We start from the raw sequence: 17,947 nt of genomic DNA, 5'->3' as shown, positions 1-17,947 counted from the left end.
TGTTTTGAACGGAGAGATGGTGAGCAGTCCAACCTCACCAGGAAGGACGGAAGTTGGCAGTAGCAGGAGCTGGCATGGAGGTAATGCCGGGTAGGTACCCCAGGTTACCCCAAGTGCCGTGCGGGTACTGCTGTTATGCAGTACCTGGACGGGAACAAGGGACGCCTTGTTGCCTTGTTGTGAGGGAAGGGGATGCAAATTCCCACCCGAGAAGTAGGGGAGTAGAGAACAACCGGTACTACCCACGAGTCAAGAATGCTGGGACATACAGAGGTCGACCAGAGCCTCTCCCCCGTAGTGACTCCGTGGGAAGGGGGAAGTCCACTCCTACTTCCGATCGCGACCTATCGAAGAGTAGAGGATGGTATTAAAATGGTGAATAGTGCAGAAGTTCCCTTACCAACCTCGACCCGTGAAGGAAGTCACGATACCTGGCTAAGGTATGGATAGGATGAAGTGATGTTAGAATTAGGAATAGCTGATAGACATCAGATGACAGCCAGCAACCCAGTGAGAGAATCCAGGCTCGATGTGAAGAAGATACAAGCAAACTAATAGCATCAGTAGCGGATCGCCGGCACTAATAGTTCAAGCTGCTGACCTGTGAGCAAATTGCATAGAAAATGGGAATATCTCAACCGTATGGCCGAGAGGGACAGTTACAGGATAGTGTTCTTGGGACACTATGGGATGTGATGACAGGATACCCTTCACACCCCCGGAGGTGGGAAACCTTGCCCCGCCTAGGAGCCGACGTGATTGCTAAAAGTTGTCACTGATAGTAATATTGGTATTAGATCGACTGCACAATGAAACGAGTTGTGTAGCTTTTGGTAGTGTCATCAATGGCATGTTGTGTTAGGGAAATGCAGATAGGGAATTTGTAAAAAGTAACATTGGAAAAAAATTTGTATAAAAAAAATAAAAATAAATAACGGATGGTTCTCTTATGCCGGTGTTCTGATTATAGTTAAAGTATCACGAGCGATAATACATTCCATTTGTCCCCATCGAAGAATTGTAATTAAGATTTAGACAGAATTATTAACGTAAATTCATTAGAGTTTGTTTGAGTAAAGAAACGAGACTGATATGTTTGTTGAAAGAGTAGTCTGAATTTCATTGGGAAAGTGAAGTAATTTTTAAATTTGATGATGAAGTGAGAACAAATTGTATTTTTATCCCTGATATAGATATGCCCTTCAGAATGTTAATTTCTCATCAAGATCGTAGGATCGAGCAACTGTTAAGAGTTTGCCATTGTGGGGATTGATCATATAAAAAGAGTAATGAGAGTAGCAGACGCTCTTCCCAAGAGTACTGTAAGACATGAGCCACACAGAGAGGAACTGCGAGACATACAGTTAAATGTTTCAGTTACACTATATGGGTGAGTCGCACAGAAAACAGAGGCAAGTGAGTCAGCTGTTCTGTGAAATTGCTGAGCGAGTGCCATGGGGTTGTGCATGTGATGAGTTGTGTGTGGGTTTTGCTAGTGTGTGAGGGAGTTGACTGACAAGTCACTGTTTTCTGAACATGCACGAGATAAATCCTTCTTTAAAAAATAAATAAGTGAATAATTAAATAAATAAATAAAGTAACTTGTTGTGTGCCGCCCTTCCTCCCTCTTTGATAAAGCAAACCATCCACATAATTTGTAAGTGCGTGTAGTACCTTGCGTAGCATACCAGCGCGAGTCATGAATAAATGTGTCCGTCACAAAGTGAAGAGAGAATATCATAAAAACATGCTTATGCACTTTTGTTTCATGTCAGTTATTGGTGAGAAATTGATGTCTAATAAAAACAAAAATTCCTTTTTGTTACAGTTCTCCAAGCATATAATGAGTGAGTCTATGTGTTTATAACTTGATTATTTTTTATTGCATTATTTTTTTTTATTGCATTTCAAGTCATATTAAACACACATTGTTACAATGTATCAAAAGTTTTAAGAATTTCTATTGATGCCAATTATACTGTGTTCAAATTTCATATCATTGTCAATGCTGTGTATGCTTTGTCAGAAATTTATGATTTTCCATCGATGATGTGCGAATATGAGATTATTTTGAAAAAAAAAATAAAAGTTATTTTTTGTGTAATCTTTGAATTTTGATTTTTTATTATCTTGTTTTTTATTGTGTTGCAGAAGGAATTCAGTAAGTTTTGTTATACTTTTATCAGACTTCTTATGAGTAATTTTTCATTCTTGATTCATGTTAAGTGAATTTTTGTTTATGAATTTAGCTTTTCGAGCTGGAGCTGTGACTATCCATTTTTTATTGATATCATTGAATGTGAACCAAAATTTGTGTTTCTGTATGAAACAATGTGAGGCATGAGATTCATTTATTGTAACTTGTGTTTGTAACACACCAAATGGCCCTACTTTAATAGTTTTAAATTTTGCACAAACTGGATGGTATGACACTCAAAGGTGGTGTGGCACTCAAAGAAGAACAACAATGCGCAAATCATAAGATCAGTGTATGTCTTGCGGGACGCAAGAACTGGGGAGGGGGGAGTGATGAGCTGATTCAATACAGTTTGAATATGCCTTTTCTTTTTCGTGATATTCTGAAGTCCCGTGAAACCGTTATAGTGATTCTGTGTGTATGTGTATCAAAAACAAGTCAACCCCATAGACGTTACAAGTTGGTGTGGCTTGGCAGTTCAAAGAGTGCCACATATCTCTATATCCCTTTGTGATTGGCCCTTGTGTCTAAGGAGCCAGAATAACCAATCAGCTTCTTGCATAACGATGCCATCTGAAAGGGGGGCATTTGAAACAGGCCGCACCATCGGGCAGATGAGTTAGTTAGCGGGTCTCATACAGTAGACTGGGTCGAGACACGAGTGCCCAGGGCCCGCAATCCCGTCGCCGTCGGGCGCCACACAAAGACGTGTGTCACCAGGAGTCTCTAATCTGCCGTCCGGTTGTGCACTAGTATAGTTAACGTAATAATTACAGGCCACCTGTGTAGCTAAGAAGAATACACCTGTGGTAAACGTTTCATCGTTATTATTGATTTTTGCATGTCCTACATTGCATGCAAGTAAACTTATCTCTCTCCTGTTTTTCCTTCATATCCCGAACCCACAAATGACCGAGATCAGGTCACATTTCCTGGGCCAGGGATACCGAGTTATAATAATTATCCATGAACAGGTGGTACCCCTGGTTACAGAAACGATCCACAAGCCTGAACACAGTTTCACGCAACGTGGAGAAGACACCGGAATACACTAAGAAGTCCACGACATATCCAGTGTTGGACTCGGTAATAAAAAAAAAAATTTTACTCCATATTTCTTCGGCTTCTTGGGGTTATACACTTTAATACTTAGACGTCCTTTCTAAGGCTCATCTCATCCCCTGATCCAAAAAAAGGTTCTTTGCAGGAACCACAAGATTTTTGCAACGTTCACGAATGTATTCCAACACTGGGTGCACTATGATGAGGCGATCGGAGTTATTCCGGGGTATAGCCCTTCGGTTGAAGGCGTAGAAATACTGTCCAACGCCAGGAAAGTATCAAGGGCATAACGCCAGGAACATTGGGCGTACCTAAAAAAAAAATTCACCTCCAATATTGCCTGATGCGGCAGCAGGCATCAATCCCCCTCCAAAAAATGTAGAGTCCCACAAAATGCGCCATGTCAATGAGGTTGCAGCCCCGCCAGCGATACGATAATGTCGTGCGCAGTTCATCACACGGCAGTACCGAGTGTAGTCCGCCGTCTCTGCTACCAGGTACTCCAGCAATTCCCGGCGTAAGGAACAGCTGGATGAACCCCAGATCAGTGAGAGGAACAGGTACGGTGAGCCCAGGTGTTGCCGTGAATGGATGCATGTTAGGTGGGGGTGGGGTCCTCTGTCCACCCCTCGTCACTCTCGGACAACCGACCTTCACCTTGGCTGGCGCGACGATCCGACCTTCGGTGGCACGATTTTCGCCGCGAAACCCCCCCACGGGCCCATCTCCCTCACTTAGCCTTCGCTTTCTGTATCGTCATCCGCGATAAACTAGACCCCATATCCTCCCCCTCCCCCCCCCCTCCTCAGATTTCCCCCTCATATTGCACTAAAACCACTAAATTCGAGCTCACTTTCGGGTGTGTGTGCCTCGAACAGACATTTGGGGGCAAATATTCATAGTCACTGACATCGGGAGTGATGTCCTCATCACTGGATGACCAACCACCATCAAAATGAGGACTTGCGACATACTCCCAATCAAGCTCCGATAAGTACTTGTCTATGTCCCTTGGTTGGAGGCCTCTCAAATTCCTACGAATGCCCCTAAGGACGCCCCGATGCTTCTTAGGGGTTACTATAGGCATATGAGACACACGTTGTGATCCTAAACCACTTTCATCCACACATGGCCGCACAGAACGGCGTTGAGGCGCGAGGTCATCCTGGGTGCTTGGTCCCCCTTCCAAAACACAGCATCCAAGTCCAAAATACGCCTCACACGATCCCTTCCGACGGGTAAAACGTGCCTTTCGCATTCCATACATCGTTGAGACATCTCTATGAACGTCCTGTAGCAACACAAATATTCAAAGTCTTGCACAAGTTTGGAAAAACACAATTGCGGCAAAAGATCGCTCTCAGACAATGCGTCGCTGATGCCGGCTGATGCGAGAAGGAGGCATTTCGCGCATGCGCACTTGGGTCACGCTTCTAAACAAAACAATAGCTTGACCCGTGAACTCCCAGCATCCCCCAAGGCGCGTGATTCAAAAGTTTTCGGCTGGTAGGCCTATAAGTATTTTTCCGCGAATTTAAAAAAAACTTTTTTATGTCGACGTATAATACGTCCAATCGGCATCCGGGAGACATTTTATCTCGACGTTTAATACGTCCAATCGGCGTAAGAGGGTTAACTTATGGGCACCAGTCATGGTACATCTACTCGAGGAGTGATGGGCTTCAACAAAAGAAACCACTTATAGCAAAGTAAACGAATAAATGAACCTTAACTGAGTCAGCGTGAGAAAAGACCCGCATCTACCTCTGTCATGCAGATCTGTGATGAGCGTATTAGTCTCCAATAGTCTGATTGCGCCTGTTTTTCCAGTTTTTTAGTAGTTTCTTAGATTTTGATCAAACAGACTGTTAATTTTCATATCCTTTATTAAAAAAGGTTTTGAAAACTCTTGTAGATACAAATGAGAGTTTCATATCAAGGTTTTATGGTATAGGTTCTGCCATTTGCTTGGTGCAATAGTGTAGTTTAGTTGTAAGTCTGGCAGAAGTGTAACACAATTCTTTTAAAAAAATTTCGCCTCTTGTTTCTTATTGTTCGACAAGTTATTTCAGTTTTATTCTGGGAAAAACATTTTTATGACAAACAAAACAATGAAAATGGAAATAATGAATAATTTCCAATATTTTGGTAATCATAGAATCAACTCAAAATGATTAAAAAAAAATCATCTAAAATGAAAAAAAATCCTGTAGGGTGGGTCTGCCCAGACCCAACTTGCACCAGATAGGGTTAAGGCAATTACTAACAAACGACTTGCGCATAGCATAAGCCTGGTACGTAAAACATATGCACTGAAGTATTAGGCCTAATTGAATGGAGTTAAATTCAAGAACTATTCCTGGAGAATATAAATATCTGGCTTGATGATTAACTGAATCAAACCAACAAAGGACAAGACAAGGAATGAGTTCTGGTGGTTGTGTAACACTACCTAAATCCAGTGATATAACCAGAAAATAAGAACAAGCTGCTGTAAGCACTCGATGTTTAGTCAAGTGTGGCAGGAAACAGAGTGAAGTATTTTTGCCAAGTTGTTCGCAGTATTGCCGTTGGGGGACAGCACTGTATCTACACTAAGCAATCAAAGCACTACCCGCCCCAAATTTGAATTAAGCTGCCGTACATGGAAATTAATAGCTATATAATTACTGGGTAAGTCTCATATACAAAAGCAAGGATTAATTAGCAAGACTAACCACAAAGAAATGCTGTCGCTGGTCCATGTGGGGCAGCAGGAACAATCGAAGAACAGTTTGAATAGGAATCTTGAAATCAAATGTCTTACCATGAAGTTGAATAAATGATGGGTAAACCTTAATATCATAGCGACCACTGAAATAAAATTAAACAACAACTATTAATATGACTATAATCAATCATTCTATTCAAAAAGGGAAATACATATTCAAAAGTATACACAGAAGTAAACATGATATTGTTATAATACAATAAAGTTTCATACATACTTACCTGGCAGATATATACATAGCTAAGACTCCGTCGTCCCCGACAGAAATTCAAATTTCGCGCCACTCGCTACCGGTAGGTCAGGTGATCTACCTGCCTGCCCTGGGCGGCAGGACTAGGAACCATCCCCGTTTTCTATCATATTTTCTCTCTTCCACCTGTCTCCTGCGGGGAGGCTGGGTGGGCCATTAATCGTATATATCTGCCAGGTAAGTATGTATGAAACTTTATTGTATTATAATAATACATTTTCATACAATGAACTTACCTGTCGATATATACATAGCTGATTGGCACCCTTTGGTGGAGGGTCATAGACAGCTAATATGGAATAGACAGGTAAACAACATATGTTGTAGGTATAAAAGAAAAAGACCTTGGTTCCTACCTGATAGGTGGTAGACTTCGTGGCTGTAGCCCGGTAGTCTGCATCACCTCAAGACTTTAGCGAGATATTAGATCTATGGCTAGAGTTCTTGTGGGTCTGTCGATGGGTATAAGAACCGCTTACTCGGCAGAGCCTAAAAGGACTTTGTCAATGGGTACTGGACCACTTCTATGACAACACACCTTGTGAAGGAGCATAACCAATCCCGACCACCTGATCCTAACCACCATGTTAGTATATAGAATTGCTCTGAGTTATCCCCGAACTCATAACAAACAACCCTTAACTCGAAACGAAAAACTCATTTATACAAAAATTCTCAAAAAAAAAATTTTTTAAATACTCCCCTAAAAGTCCCCATAATCACAAGAGTTCCTTACTGAAACAACAGTGACTGGCCGCCAGTGCAGCACCAAGCCCTCTTTGTCAGCAGGAATCTAGAACATATCTAGTAGAAGGTATGTACAAATTTAAGGATTGGTGTTTGCTCCCGTACCCAGTATTGTATCCGCCGATACAAAAGGTCCCAGAGAAAAACATTTCTCGTAGGTCACGCGAACGTCTTTAAGATAGTGAGATGCAAAAACTGAATTGCATCTCCAATATGTCGAGTCAATGATTTTCTTTAATGACATATTCTTCTGAAAAGAGAGAGACGTCGCCACTGCTCTAACTTCATGGGCTTTTTACTCTTAAAAGCGGAAAAGAGTCGTCAGGACAGAACTTTGTGAGCATCCGTAATGACGCTCCTAATGAAGAAAGCTAATGCGTTCTTAGACATGATTCTTGTGGGGTCCTTAATCGAACACCAAAGACTTTGTCTAGAGCCTCCCATTTGTTTCTTTCTTTGTAAGAAGAACTTCAAGGCTCTTACCGGGCAAAGAGACCTCTCTGTTTCTCTCCCTACTAGACTCGATAAGCCTTTGGATCTCGAATCTCTTAGGGGCCAGGGACCCATTCGATGGATTTTTCATTCTTCGCTAGAAACATTTGGTTCTAAACGAGCAAAAGGCCGAGTCTTTGTTAAAGCCGACTTCATCTTCTAGGGCATGAAGTTCGCCAACTCTTTTGGCTGTCGCCAAAGATAGGAGAAAAACAAGCATTTTTTCTTGTTATATCCCTGAACGAAGCTACGTGGGGAGGCTTCAAATCTGTCCGACAAAAGGAAACTTGAGAACTACGTCCAGGTTCCAGCTGGGTGGAGTTAGTTCCTTCGATTTTGTCGTTTCAAACGATCTAATCAAGTCGTGCAGATCTTTATTGTCAGCAATGTCTAGGCCTCTGTTTCTAAATACTGATGACAGCATGCTCCTGTATCCTTTGATTGTCGATACAGACAAATGAGAGACCTCTCTCAAGAACAACAGGAAATCGGCGATTTCGGTTATAGTACGGTTGGAGGAGGACAACTTCTTAGACTTGCACCACCTTCTGAATACTCCCCCACTTCGACTGATAGACTCGTCTAGTGGAAGCTCTGCGGGCTCTAGCGATAGCGCTTGCAGCTTCGCGAGAAAACCCCCAATCGCTCTGACAAGTCTTTCGATAGTCGAAAGGCAGTCAGAGCGAGAGCGGGAGGTTTTGATGAAACCTCTCGAAGTGTGGCTGTCTGAGAAGATCCATCCTTTTTGGAAGGGATCTTGGGAAGTCTACTGTCCACTCCAGCACCTCTGCAAAACCAATCTTGTGCTGGCCAAAACGGGGCTATCAGGGTCATCCTTGTCCCGTTGGACGCTACGAACTTTCTCAACACTTGTCCCAGGATTTTGAAAGGGGGGAAAGCGTACACGTCCACATGAGACCAGTCCAGCAGGAAGGCATCGACCACGAGAGCTCTTGGGTCTTCCACCACTGAACAAAAGACTTCCAGCCTTTTGGAAAGGAATGTGGCGAACAGATCTACGTGAGGAGTGCCCCAAAGATCCCAAAGACTCTGACACACCTCTGAATGAAGAGTCCATTCTGTGTGAAGGACCTGGCTTCTCCTGCTCAGTCTGTCCGCCCTGATGTTTCTCTTCCCTTGAACAAATCTTGTTAGGAGGGCGATGTTTCTTTGTGAGGCCCAAATTAGCAGATCTCTTGCTATCTCGTACAGCGACACGGAGTGCGTTCCTCCCTGCTTCCGAATGTAGGACAGGGCTGTAGTGTTGTCCACATTCACTTGGACCACACTGTTCGTCACAAAGGGTTCGAAGAACTTTAGCGCTAAGTGAACTGCTAGAAGTTCTTTGCAATTTATGTGCCAGGACACCTGTGCTGTCTTCCAGGTGCCTGACACTTCTCTCGGTCCTAGTGTTGCTCCCAACCCTTCTCCGATGCGTCGGAAAACAACACTCGGTTTGGGTTGTTCGGAACTTCCAGAGAAATTCCCTTGTTCTCTGTTAGAGGGGACAACCACCATTGCAGGTGTGGTTTCATTTCCCTTGGAAGGAGAAAACTGTCGGAGAGAAGTCCCGTCTTCCAGTTCCACGATCTCTTTAGGAAAAACTGAAGAGGGCGAAGATGTAGTCTTCCCAGAGGAAAGAACTGTTCGAGCGAGGAAAGGGTGCCTAGTAGGCTTAACCATTCCCTTGCCGAAGTTCGTTCTTTCCCTAAGAAGAGAGAGACTTTTTCCAAGCCTCTCACGATTCTCTCTTGCGAAGGAAATACTCGAAAACCCCGAGAATCCATCTGAATCCCCAGATAGACCAAGTTCTGTCTGGGAATCAGCTGTGACTTCTCGAGGTTCACGAGTAGTCCCAACGCCTTTATCAGGTCTAGGGTCAAAGAAAAGGTCCTCCAAACACTGTCTCTCTGTTCTGGCCCTGATGAGCCAATCGTCCAAATATAGAGAGATGTTGACGCCTTTGAGGTGAAGACACCTCGCCACATTCTTCATCAGGCTTGTGAAGACCTGAGGCGCTGTGGATAGCCGAACACAAGGCCCTGAACTGAAAGATCCTTCCCCCCGTCATGAAACGGAGGTACTTCTTCGACGAAGGGTGAATCGGGACATGAAAATAGGCGTCCTGGAGATCCAGCGACACCATCCAATCTCCTTGTTACGTAAAGCCGCAAGGACTGAGGCCGAAGTCTCCATAGAGAACTTCTCCTTTCGAACGAACTTGTTCAGAGCGCTGACATCTAGAACTGGTCTCCAGCCCCCCGAGGCTTTCGCAACCAGGAAAAGCCGATTGTAAAAACCCCGGAGAGTTTTGCTCCAGAACCAGTTCTATAGCTCTTTTGTGCCCACATTTGATTCACCATCAGACGAAGAGTCTCCCTCAGTACAGGGTCCCTGTATCTGGCTGACAGTTCCCGCGGAATGGTCGTTAGCGGAGGACTGTCTTGGAAGGGGATAAGATATCCCTTCCTTATTATGGACATGGAAGAGGCGTCTGAGTTTATGAGTGACCGGGCGTCTGCAAATTCGAGAAGCCTGGCCCCCACTGGTGTTTGGAGGCTGTCTGTCTCACTTCCCTTTCTTAAAGGGACGGGAAGGAGCCTTACTCTCCTCTCAAGACCTCTTCTCTTAGAGGTAGCTCTGGAGAGAGGCCCTCCTCGAAAGGGCTGAACCGTAGAAGTCGGTCCTTTCTTGTCTACAGAAACAAGAGGTCTCTTCTTCCTTGCAGTTTGCAGGAGAAGATCCTGAGTCGCCTCTCAGTCAGTGATCGAGAAATGTCCTTCACTAACTGAGGAAGGAAACAGGAAGTCAGACATGGGGAGCGAAAACCAGGGCTGCTCTCTGTGAGGGAGAAACCGCCTTTGTTAGAATGAACTAAAAATACTCCTCTTCTTAAGGAGTACTGCTCCGAAAAGAGAGGAGATTTCCCTCCCGATCCGTCTTGTACCAGCCTTGTCAATACAAGCAAGAATACTGAGAATTACTTCTGGGTCAAGACCATCCGAGTCATGAGCTTTCTTAGACATCACCCCAAGGGACCAGTCTAGGAAATTAAACACTTCCAAAATATGGAAGAGTCCCTTGAGGAGATGATCCGTCTCCGAAATAGCCCAAGACACGCGAGCTCCATTCAAAGCGTGTCCTTGACGAGTCAACCAAGGTTGAGAAGTCTGCTTCGGCTGCCGCTGGGAGAGAAATGGCCCATGTTCTCCCCAGTTCGGTACCAGAAACCTCTCTTGCCAGAAAGTATGGCTGGAGGCATACAGAAGGTAGTTCTGCCGAGATCCTTCTTAGACAACATCCATTTGTCTAAGGACTGAAGCGCTCTCTTCATAGAGATCGTAGGTCTCATCTTCAAGACCGACGAAGACTTAGGCACAATCGCACTCGAAAAACAGTGATCGAGGCGAAGGAGGAGGCGGGAGGAGTTAAAGAATCTCCGTATTCTCGTAAAAGAAGGTCAGTCAGAACTTTATAGTTCGAGACTCCTTCTCTACCGTCTCCCTCTTCTTCCGAATCTCCTTCTACACCTTGTTGGAGAATCGGCCTGGAAAACGAGAGGATCTTCATCCCGTTCTCTCTCTACTGGAGACAAACTCCTACTAGGAGAGGGGCTCATCGAGTGAACCGACTCTCTCTCACATCTAAAAGAAGCCTCCTCGCGTCTGCTTGACTTCTCGAGCCTGAAAAGCTCCTCGCGCTTGGCTGGCGCCTCGCGCCCCTGGCTGGCGCTTCACGCTTGGCTGGAGCGTGTAGCTTGGCTGGCATCTCGCGCCTGGCTGACGTCTCGCGCTTGTCTGGCGCCTCACGCAACTCCTCGCGCCTGGCGGTGCCTCTCTGCTGGCGCTCGCGCCTGGCTGGCGCCTTCGCGCCTTGGCTGGAAACGCCAAAACTTCGCGCCTTGGCTGGCGCCTCGCGCTTGGCTTGGCGCCTCGGCGCTGGCTGCGCTCGCTTGGCTGGATCCTCTCACGCCTAACTGGCGCCTCGCGCCTGGCTGGAGCCTCAGGCCTGAGCGTATCCTGATCTCGAGCAACTCGCTCAGAAAGATCCTGACGTTTGTACGCCTCTTCTTGCCTGGAAGACGTCCTATGTCTGGCGGACGCTTCACGTCTAGCTGGAGAAAGAAGACGAGACTTTCTTATAGGAAGTCTAGCGTCTTTCTTGCGAGGGGGATCCCTTGAAAGAACTCCCACCAAAGAGGCAATCTGCTCTTGAACTGCCAGCAAAAATCCTCTTGGAAGCCACCCCAGCGTCCTCTTCAATAGAAGAAGCAGGAGAACTCGAAGAAGTGCGATCATCAAATACATCTCTAGGAGGCGTCGAAACCAGCTTAGCCTTCTTGATAGCAGAAGGATCTTCCTCCGAGAAGCGCTCCGGGCTCGAGTCGAACGCGCGCTCTTTCCAATGCCTTTTTCAGTGGCCTAGAAAGATCCGAGTCCTTCCACCCTCGTTTAGGTGAAGGAGAACCGGACGACGAGAAACATCTCGTAGGACGCTTCTATTTGAGCGGTCCTGAGCAGACTGTAACGAAACAGAACCTGCTGAAGGGACGCCTGACCGTTGGGAATTCCCCACAACCTCCGTACGACTTTCGACTTTCCTACTCCTCTGGGTATGTGAGTTTGGAAGAGGTCTAGGCCTGGGAGCATCGCAGGGACGGTCAGACGCCCCCTCCACAACACTGGGAACACTCACTTCACTTAGTAATTCACAATCACTAGCCTTACCTTGCATGGCCGCCATCTTTGTCTTCATTTTACGAAGAGTAGCCTTCAGATTGGCGATTTCAGAAGCCGAATCCGAATGCAAAGCCTGTGAGGATTCAGATACATAGGGAGAATCATATTCATTAATACAAGGAGAGTTAGACTCAGGAAAAGGCTCAATAGGCCTTGTACTCACACTCTTTTGTGCAGCTCGTCTAATCCTATCCCTCTCTAACTTCTTCAAGTAAGAAGTTAGAGTCTTCCATTCATTAGCATTCAACTTTTCACACTCAATACAGGTGTTAGCCAAAGAACAGTCAAACCCCCTACATTTACGACATACAGTGAGGATCAACCGAAGCCTTCGGTATCCTCACCTTGCAGCCTACATTCACACACACTCTCACACTAACACTTGAATCAGACATTCTAATAGAAAAATCAAAAGCAAGTCCAAATCCAGTCCACAGTAAGCGAATGCCAAAACAACGATCCAGTACGTCACCAGAAATCCAATAAAGATGATCAATAAAGTCTTGAAAAGCGAATTCCAGTCAGGAGGTAGTACAACAATGTTGATACCACCGGCGACAGAGAAAATATATAGAAAACGGGGATGGTTCCTAGTCCTGCCGCCCAGGGCAGGCAGGTAGATCACCTGACCTACCGGTAGCGAGTGGCGCGAAATTTGAATTTCTGTCGGGGACGACGGAGTCTTAGCTATGTATATATCTGACAGGTAAGTTCATTGTATGAAAATAATTTTTCACAATATAAAATTTTCTACACCTTACCGAGGAGTGAGACACTGAACCTCACGGAAGATAGCAAGAGCATCTCCAGTAGCTGTTATGACTGAAGCCTTGGCCATAACACGCTGCTGGAAGCTCTCGACTGGATCTTCACCAGCAAGTTCCGATGAAGGAATGTGAAATCGCATTTCGACTAAGTTGATGGAAGCATCATCATGCTTTGGAAACAGATATAAATAATTTTCCACAGTAATTCCTTAAAATTGTATGATTACTCATAAACTTGAGAACATTTTCATCTAGCACTTGTAATACAAATCACAAATGTTTCAAACCTCAATGCAAATTCATATCATTAAAACACAGAAGGCATGCTTAAACCAAGGTGAACAAAGGAAAAATAATTAATAGTAACCAAAACTTTCTAACCTCTCCTAAATGTATAATCAAGAGCAGAATTTTGACATCTTGTCATTTGCATTATTATATTTGTTACATTACTTTAACCTGATTACAGTCATATTTCTAATTCTATCAAGTTGACAAGATATCTTGATTTAAGGGGGCCGGCCGGCTAATGCCATTTTTTAAGGACAGGACTTTGATATTCATACCACTTAATAAGGTGACTTGGGACATCTCCAAACCGCATATGATTTTCGCCTCTGACCTTCGGTTTTGTAACGCCAGGGCGATTTATCCCGAAAATAACCATTTTTCAAATTCTATCTCCTCCCTTGATATTTAATATTAAGACCTAGGATTACTACCATATATAGACCTGATGTAGACCTCCAATCGAATGGGGAGTTTTATTTCCAAGTAATTTTTTTGCTAGATATGAATTTTTCAATATGGTCAAAAAATAAACCCTATAAATCAGGAGAAAAATTTTTTTAAAAAAAGACGAAACAAAAATTGGAAAAAAGGGCTCTATTTGATTGTTCTATAATGTCTTTCTGAGTTATATACCAAATTCCAATGTTATAGCTTTAAAACTAAGTGAGAAGATAGATTTTGAAGGTCAATAAGTATAGTTTTGAGATACGGGCGTTCAAAGTTTTTCTTCGTATTTTTATAACGACAATGTTAATAAATAATGATTATTATGAATGCATATTTCTTTTTTGTGTATTAATACATATTTTATTTATCATAATTTAATCATAAATGATGATCCCTTTGCTCATATATCGTAGTTTGAGGCACTGCGTCAGGCAAAACGGGGCACTCCTTCCTACACAACTCTCTCTCTCTCTCCTTCACCAACTCGGCTTATTACAGCGAATTTTCTTCTTCTGTATGTTACCTAGATGTTTTCCTAGTATTTTCCGTTTTGGCATGATGAAATTCTTGCCGAAACAAAAATAAACAAACGTAAATGCAAGAGAATGTCAAGAGGTGAAATTCGAAGTTGAACTCTCTTTTTACAAAGACAATGTTAATAAATCAAGATTATTATGAATTTCATATTCCTTTTTGGGTATTAATAAACCAAAACTATGTTATTTATCATAAATTAAGATCCCTTTGCTCAAAGATCATAGCCTTGGGGACAGTGTGACATGCGCTTCAGGCAAGACGGGCGCGTTTACTTCACTACGTAACCCTCCCTCTCTTTCTCTTCTAACTAATACGCTAATATCGCATACTATATATTTTCTTCATCTTTATGCTAGCAAGATGTTTTCCATGTCTTTTCCTCATTGGCATGATGAAATTCTTGCCAAAACATAGATAAGCATATGTAAAAGCAAGCGAATGTCACGAGGTGAAACTCGAACGTGTAGTCTACTTGAAGTCTGTGATCCTACTGATCATGGTTGAACCAGATACTCGCTTCTGCGACCCACGGAATCTCTACAGATGCCATTTCTCACAATTTCTTTGACAATAATTATCAAAATTTACGATAACAGAAGAAATATTGCATATTCTTGTACGGATGAATGTTTTAGGTTTATTGAGTTATGTTTACTAATTACCCTGTAACTTCGAAAGTAAGAGGAATTTTGACGAAATATTTCGTATACGTATTCTCAAATGCCATATGAAGCTCCATGAATTTTTTCATGACTTTGCATTTTTCGCCCTATACCACCATATATAGGGGTTCTGGTCGGCCCCCTTAAGCAAAATTCAGTCTTACCCATTTACAATACAAAGTAGTACCCAATCATGAAAAGTAGCATCAAGTTCTAAATCCACAATAAATACAACCACTCTCAATAAATGAACAATACCTGATGGAATTCTAGGGTGACTTCATTTTTGCCTGTTGTGCAGCCAGACACATGATTTAATGGGATTTCAAAAGCTGGAATGGAACTGACATCAAAGGAGAGAGCTGCTCCTTCAAATTTGGCAGCTCCAAAGTTCCATCCTTTTACAGAAAACTCCTTATCAGTCATAACTTTGCCGTAAGTGGTCTTGATGAACTTCTCCAGTTTTGACTGTTCCTTTAATTGTAATACACAAAGAAATATGTTACATCAACTGACCCAAACAATGAGCTTCCATAAAGGAATCTCATTAAGGAGGCTAAGGATAAACATTACAATTATTTACATTACTAAACAATGGCATCAACTGATAAATAATTCACAAGCAAATTACATCAAATTACAGCAGCTACTAAACTTACTGATTCCTTAAAACCCCCAAATCTATAGAGATTTCCATTTTCTGTAAAGATTCGTAGTCCATAGCCACCAGCTAACCTCTGCCAATTCACTACTTCTATATCACCACCAGCAAATGATTCCACTTTTCCTGTCTTTACATTACGAAATGTTATACCTTGGTCACTTAATTTCAAACGAACTGGCACCTGAAAAAAAATTCATAGTCAGTGTCATTTTCGAACAAACCAAAGACTTTACATATACAAAAGCAATGTAATGATACAAAACCTTCATTAACAAAAAATTTTTTGAAAATTTTAATTTTTCTAGCATATATCCCTGAGCCTATAATACAGGAGTATCTTTCAGCATGAAAACTTGTTGAAACTTGGCGACATTGGTTAAACAAAGATGGGAGGGGCAAGAGGGGGAGTATCACTCACTAATCAACTGCTGCACTCACTTCTCATTCAGCTTCAAGGGTGGAACAGGGCAGTTGTTGCAGGAATAAATATAAAATGCACTGCCTTACATGTGTCCTCGACTTATGGCGTCACTGACATAGAGCAATTTGATCTTACAGCACTTTTTCAGGTAAGTGCTGTTGACAGTGCAAGTTGATTTCCACAATATATCTGTTTTTCACTGTTACATTGTCGTTAACGGCAAAATACAGACTTACAGAGGAAATCAACTTTATAATTGGTTCCTTGTACAATAATACAAAACTTTTAGGCATCATTCTTTTATGTCATAAAATGGAACCTAATCCTAGGCTATACCATACTCTGACCAAACTTAATTATTACAAAGCGCCATTAGCCCAGCTAAACAGTCATGACATAAGAGGCATTTAACCAAAGAATTGGTAATTTCATTACTTATGGAGGAATTACCTATTTTTTCACCTACATAAGAAGTTACTACAGCATAAATAACAAATAAGTGAAAATTCAAATTTTGAAATTACCGTGAACAATGAAAAAATTGATTAAAACTCAGAGCTTTCGACTGTTTGCACAACAGTCCTCTTCAACCAACTGGGTAACAACCATGAATTTCTTAAGACAGAAAGTGACAAAATTTTGTAACAGCCTGGGAATACATCAAGGCAATCCTCCAAATTTAACCATGAAAGGGTGGTCAAGTAATGGCTGTACCCTTGTATCTGTAATCTTCCTCACTGTTGCCTTTTGCTTGTACACTTCTCCTTCGTGATTAACAGGTAATAACTGACCTTCAGCACACCTTCCTCTAGCTTCTGTGACAACTACCACTTCGACAAGTAGTGCAGGGAGAGCTGGGGAAAATGCAGTAACGGGCTACGACAAACTGTTTCAAATCTAAATTTTTTTAATAAAGTATTTTTTACAAGCTAGATATTGAATAAATATGATATTGTTATGTTACAATAAAGTTTCATACATACTTACCTGGCAGATATATACATAGCTAAGACTTCCGTCGTCCCCGACAGAAATTCAAATCGCGCCACTCGCTACAGGTAGGTCAGGTGATCTACCGGCCTGCCCTGGGCGGCAGGACTAGGAACCATCCCCGTTTTCTATCATATTTTCTTCTCTTCCACCTGTCTGCGGGGAGGCTGGGTGGCCTTTAATTGTATATAATCTGCCAGGTAAGTATGTATGAAACTTTATTGTAACATAACAATATCATTTTCATACAATCAACTTACCTGTCAGATATATACATAGCTGATTGGCACCTTTCGGTGGAGGGTAAGAGACAGCTACTATATGGAATAGACAGGTAAACAACATATGTTGTAGGTATAAATCCTTGGTTCCTACCTGATAGGTGGTAGACTTCGTGGGTGTTTGCCCAGTAGTCTGCATCACCTCAAGAAAACTTTAGCGAGATATATGATCTATGGCCAAGAGTTCTTGTGGGTCTGCCGATGGGTCTTATCCGCTTACTTGGCAGAGCCTGAAAGGACTTTGTCAATGGGTGCTGATCCACTTATATGACAATACACCTTATGAAGGAGCACACAACCAATCCCGACCACCTGATCCTAACATATGTTAGAAACTAAGGATTGTTCCGAGTTATCCCCAAACTCGTCACAACAACCGTAACTCAAAAACCACTACGCACACATACATAATTTCTAAAAAAAAATTATACTCATCTAATTAGATATGACAAGATTCTCTTACTGAACAACATAGACGGCCGCCCGTGCTAAACCAAGTCCTCCATTGTTCGAAGAGACTCCAGACCATATCCAAAAGAAGAAAAGTATATACTTTTAAGGATTGGTGTCGGCTCCCGTACCCAGAATCGTATCCGCCGATACGAAAGGACCTAGAGAAAAACACTTCTC

At 42.8% G+C, this 17,947-nt stretch overlaps 1 protein-coding gene across 1 annotated transcript in view; it reads right to left on the bottom strand.

Moving 5' to 3' along the window:
* The window catches only part of LOC135218888 (FACT complex subunit Ssrp1-like), a 198,551-nt gene that overhangs the window by 157,821 nt on the left and 22,783 nt on the right, over positions 1-17,947 (bottom strand). Inside the window, exons 2-5 of the mRNA XM_064255333.1 lie at positions 15,621-15,806; positions 15,220-15,435; positions 13,019-13,194; positions 5,977-6,112 (exon numbers count right to left, since the gene is read on the bottom strand). Coding sequence (XP_064111403.1) covers positions 5,977-6,112; positions 13,019-13,194; positions 15,220-15,435; positions 15,621-15,806 — 714 coding nt within the window. The remainder of the gene's footprint in view (positions 1-5,976; positions 6,113-13,018; positions 13,195-15,219; positions 15,436-15,620; positions 15,807-17,947) is intronic.

This window comes from Macrobrachium nipponense, chromosome 1 (genome assembly GCF_015104395.2).
Source record: "Macrobrachium nipponense isolate FS-2020 chromosome 1, ASM1510439v2, whole genome shotgun sequence".
Taxonomy (NCBI): Eukaryota; Metazoa; Arthropoda; class Malacostraca; order Decapoda; family Palaemonidae; genus Macrobrachium; species Macrobrachium nipponense.
Note: the sequence above shows the minus strand (reverse complement) of the source record. Positions and strands in the feature narration are given on the sequence as shown.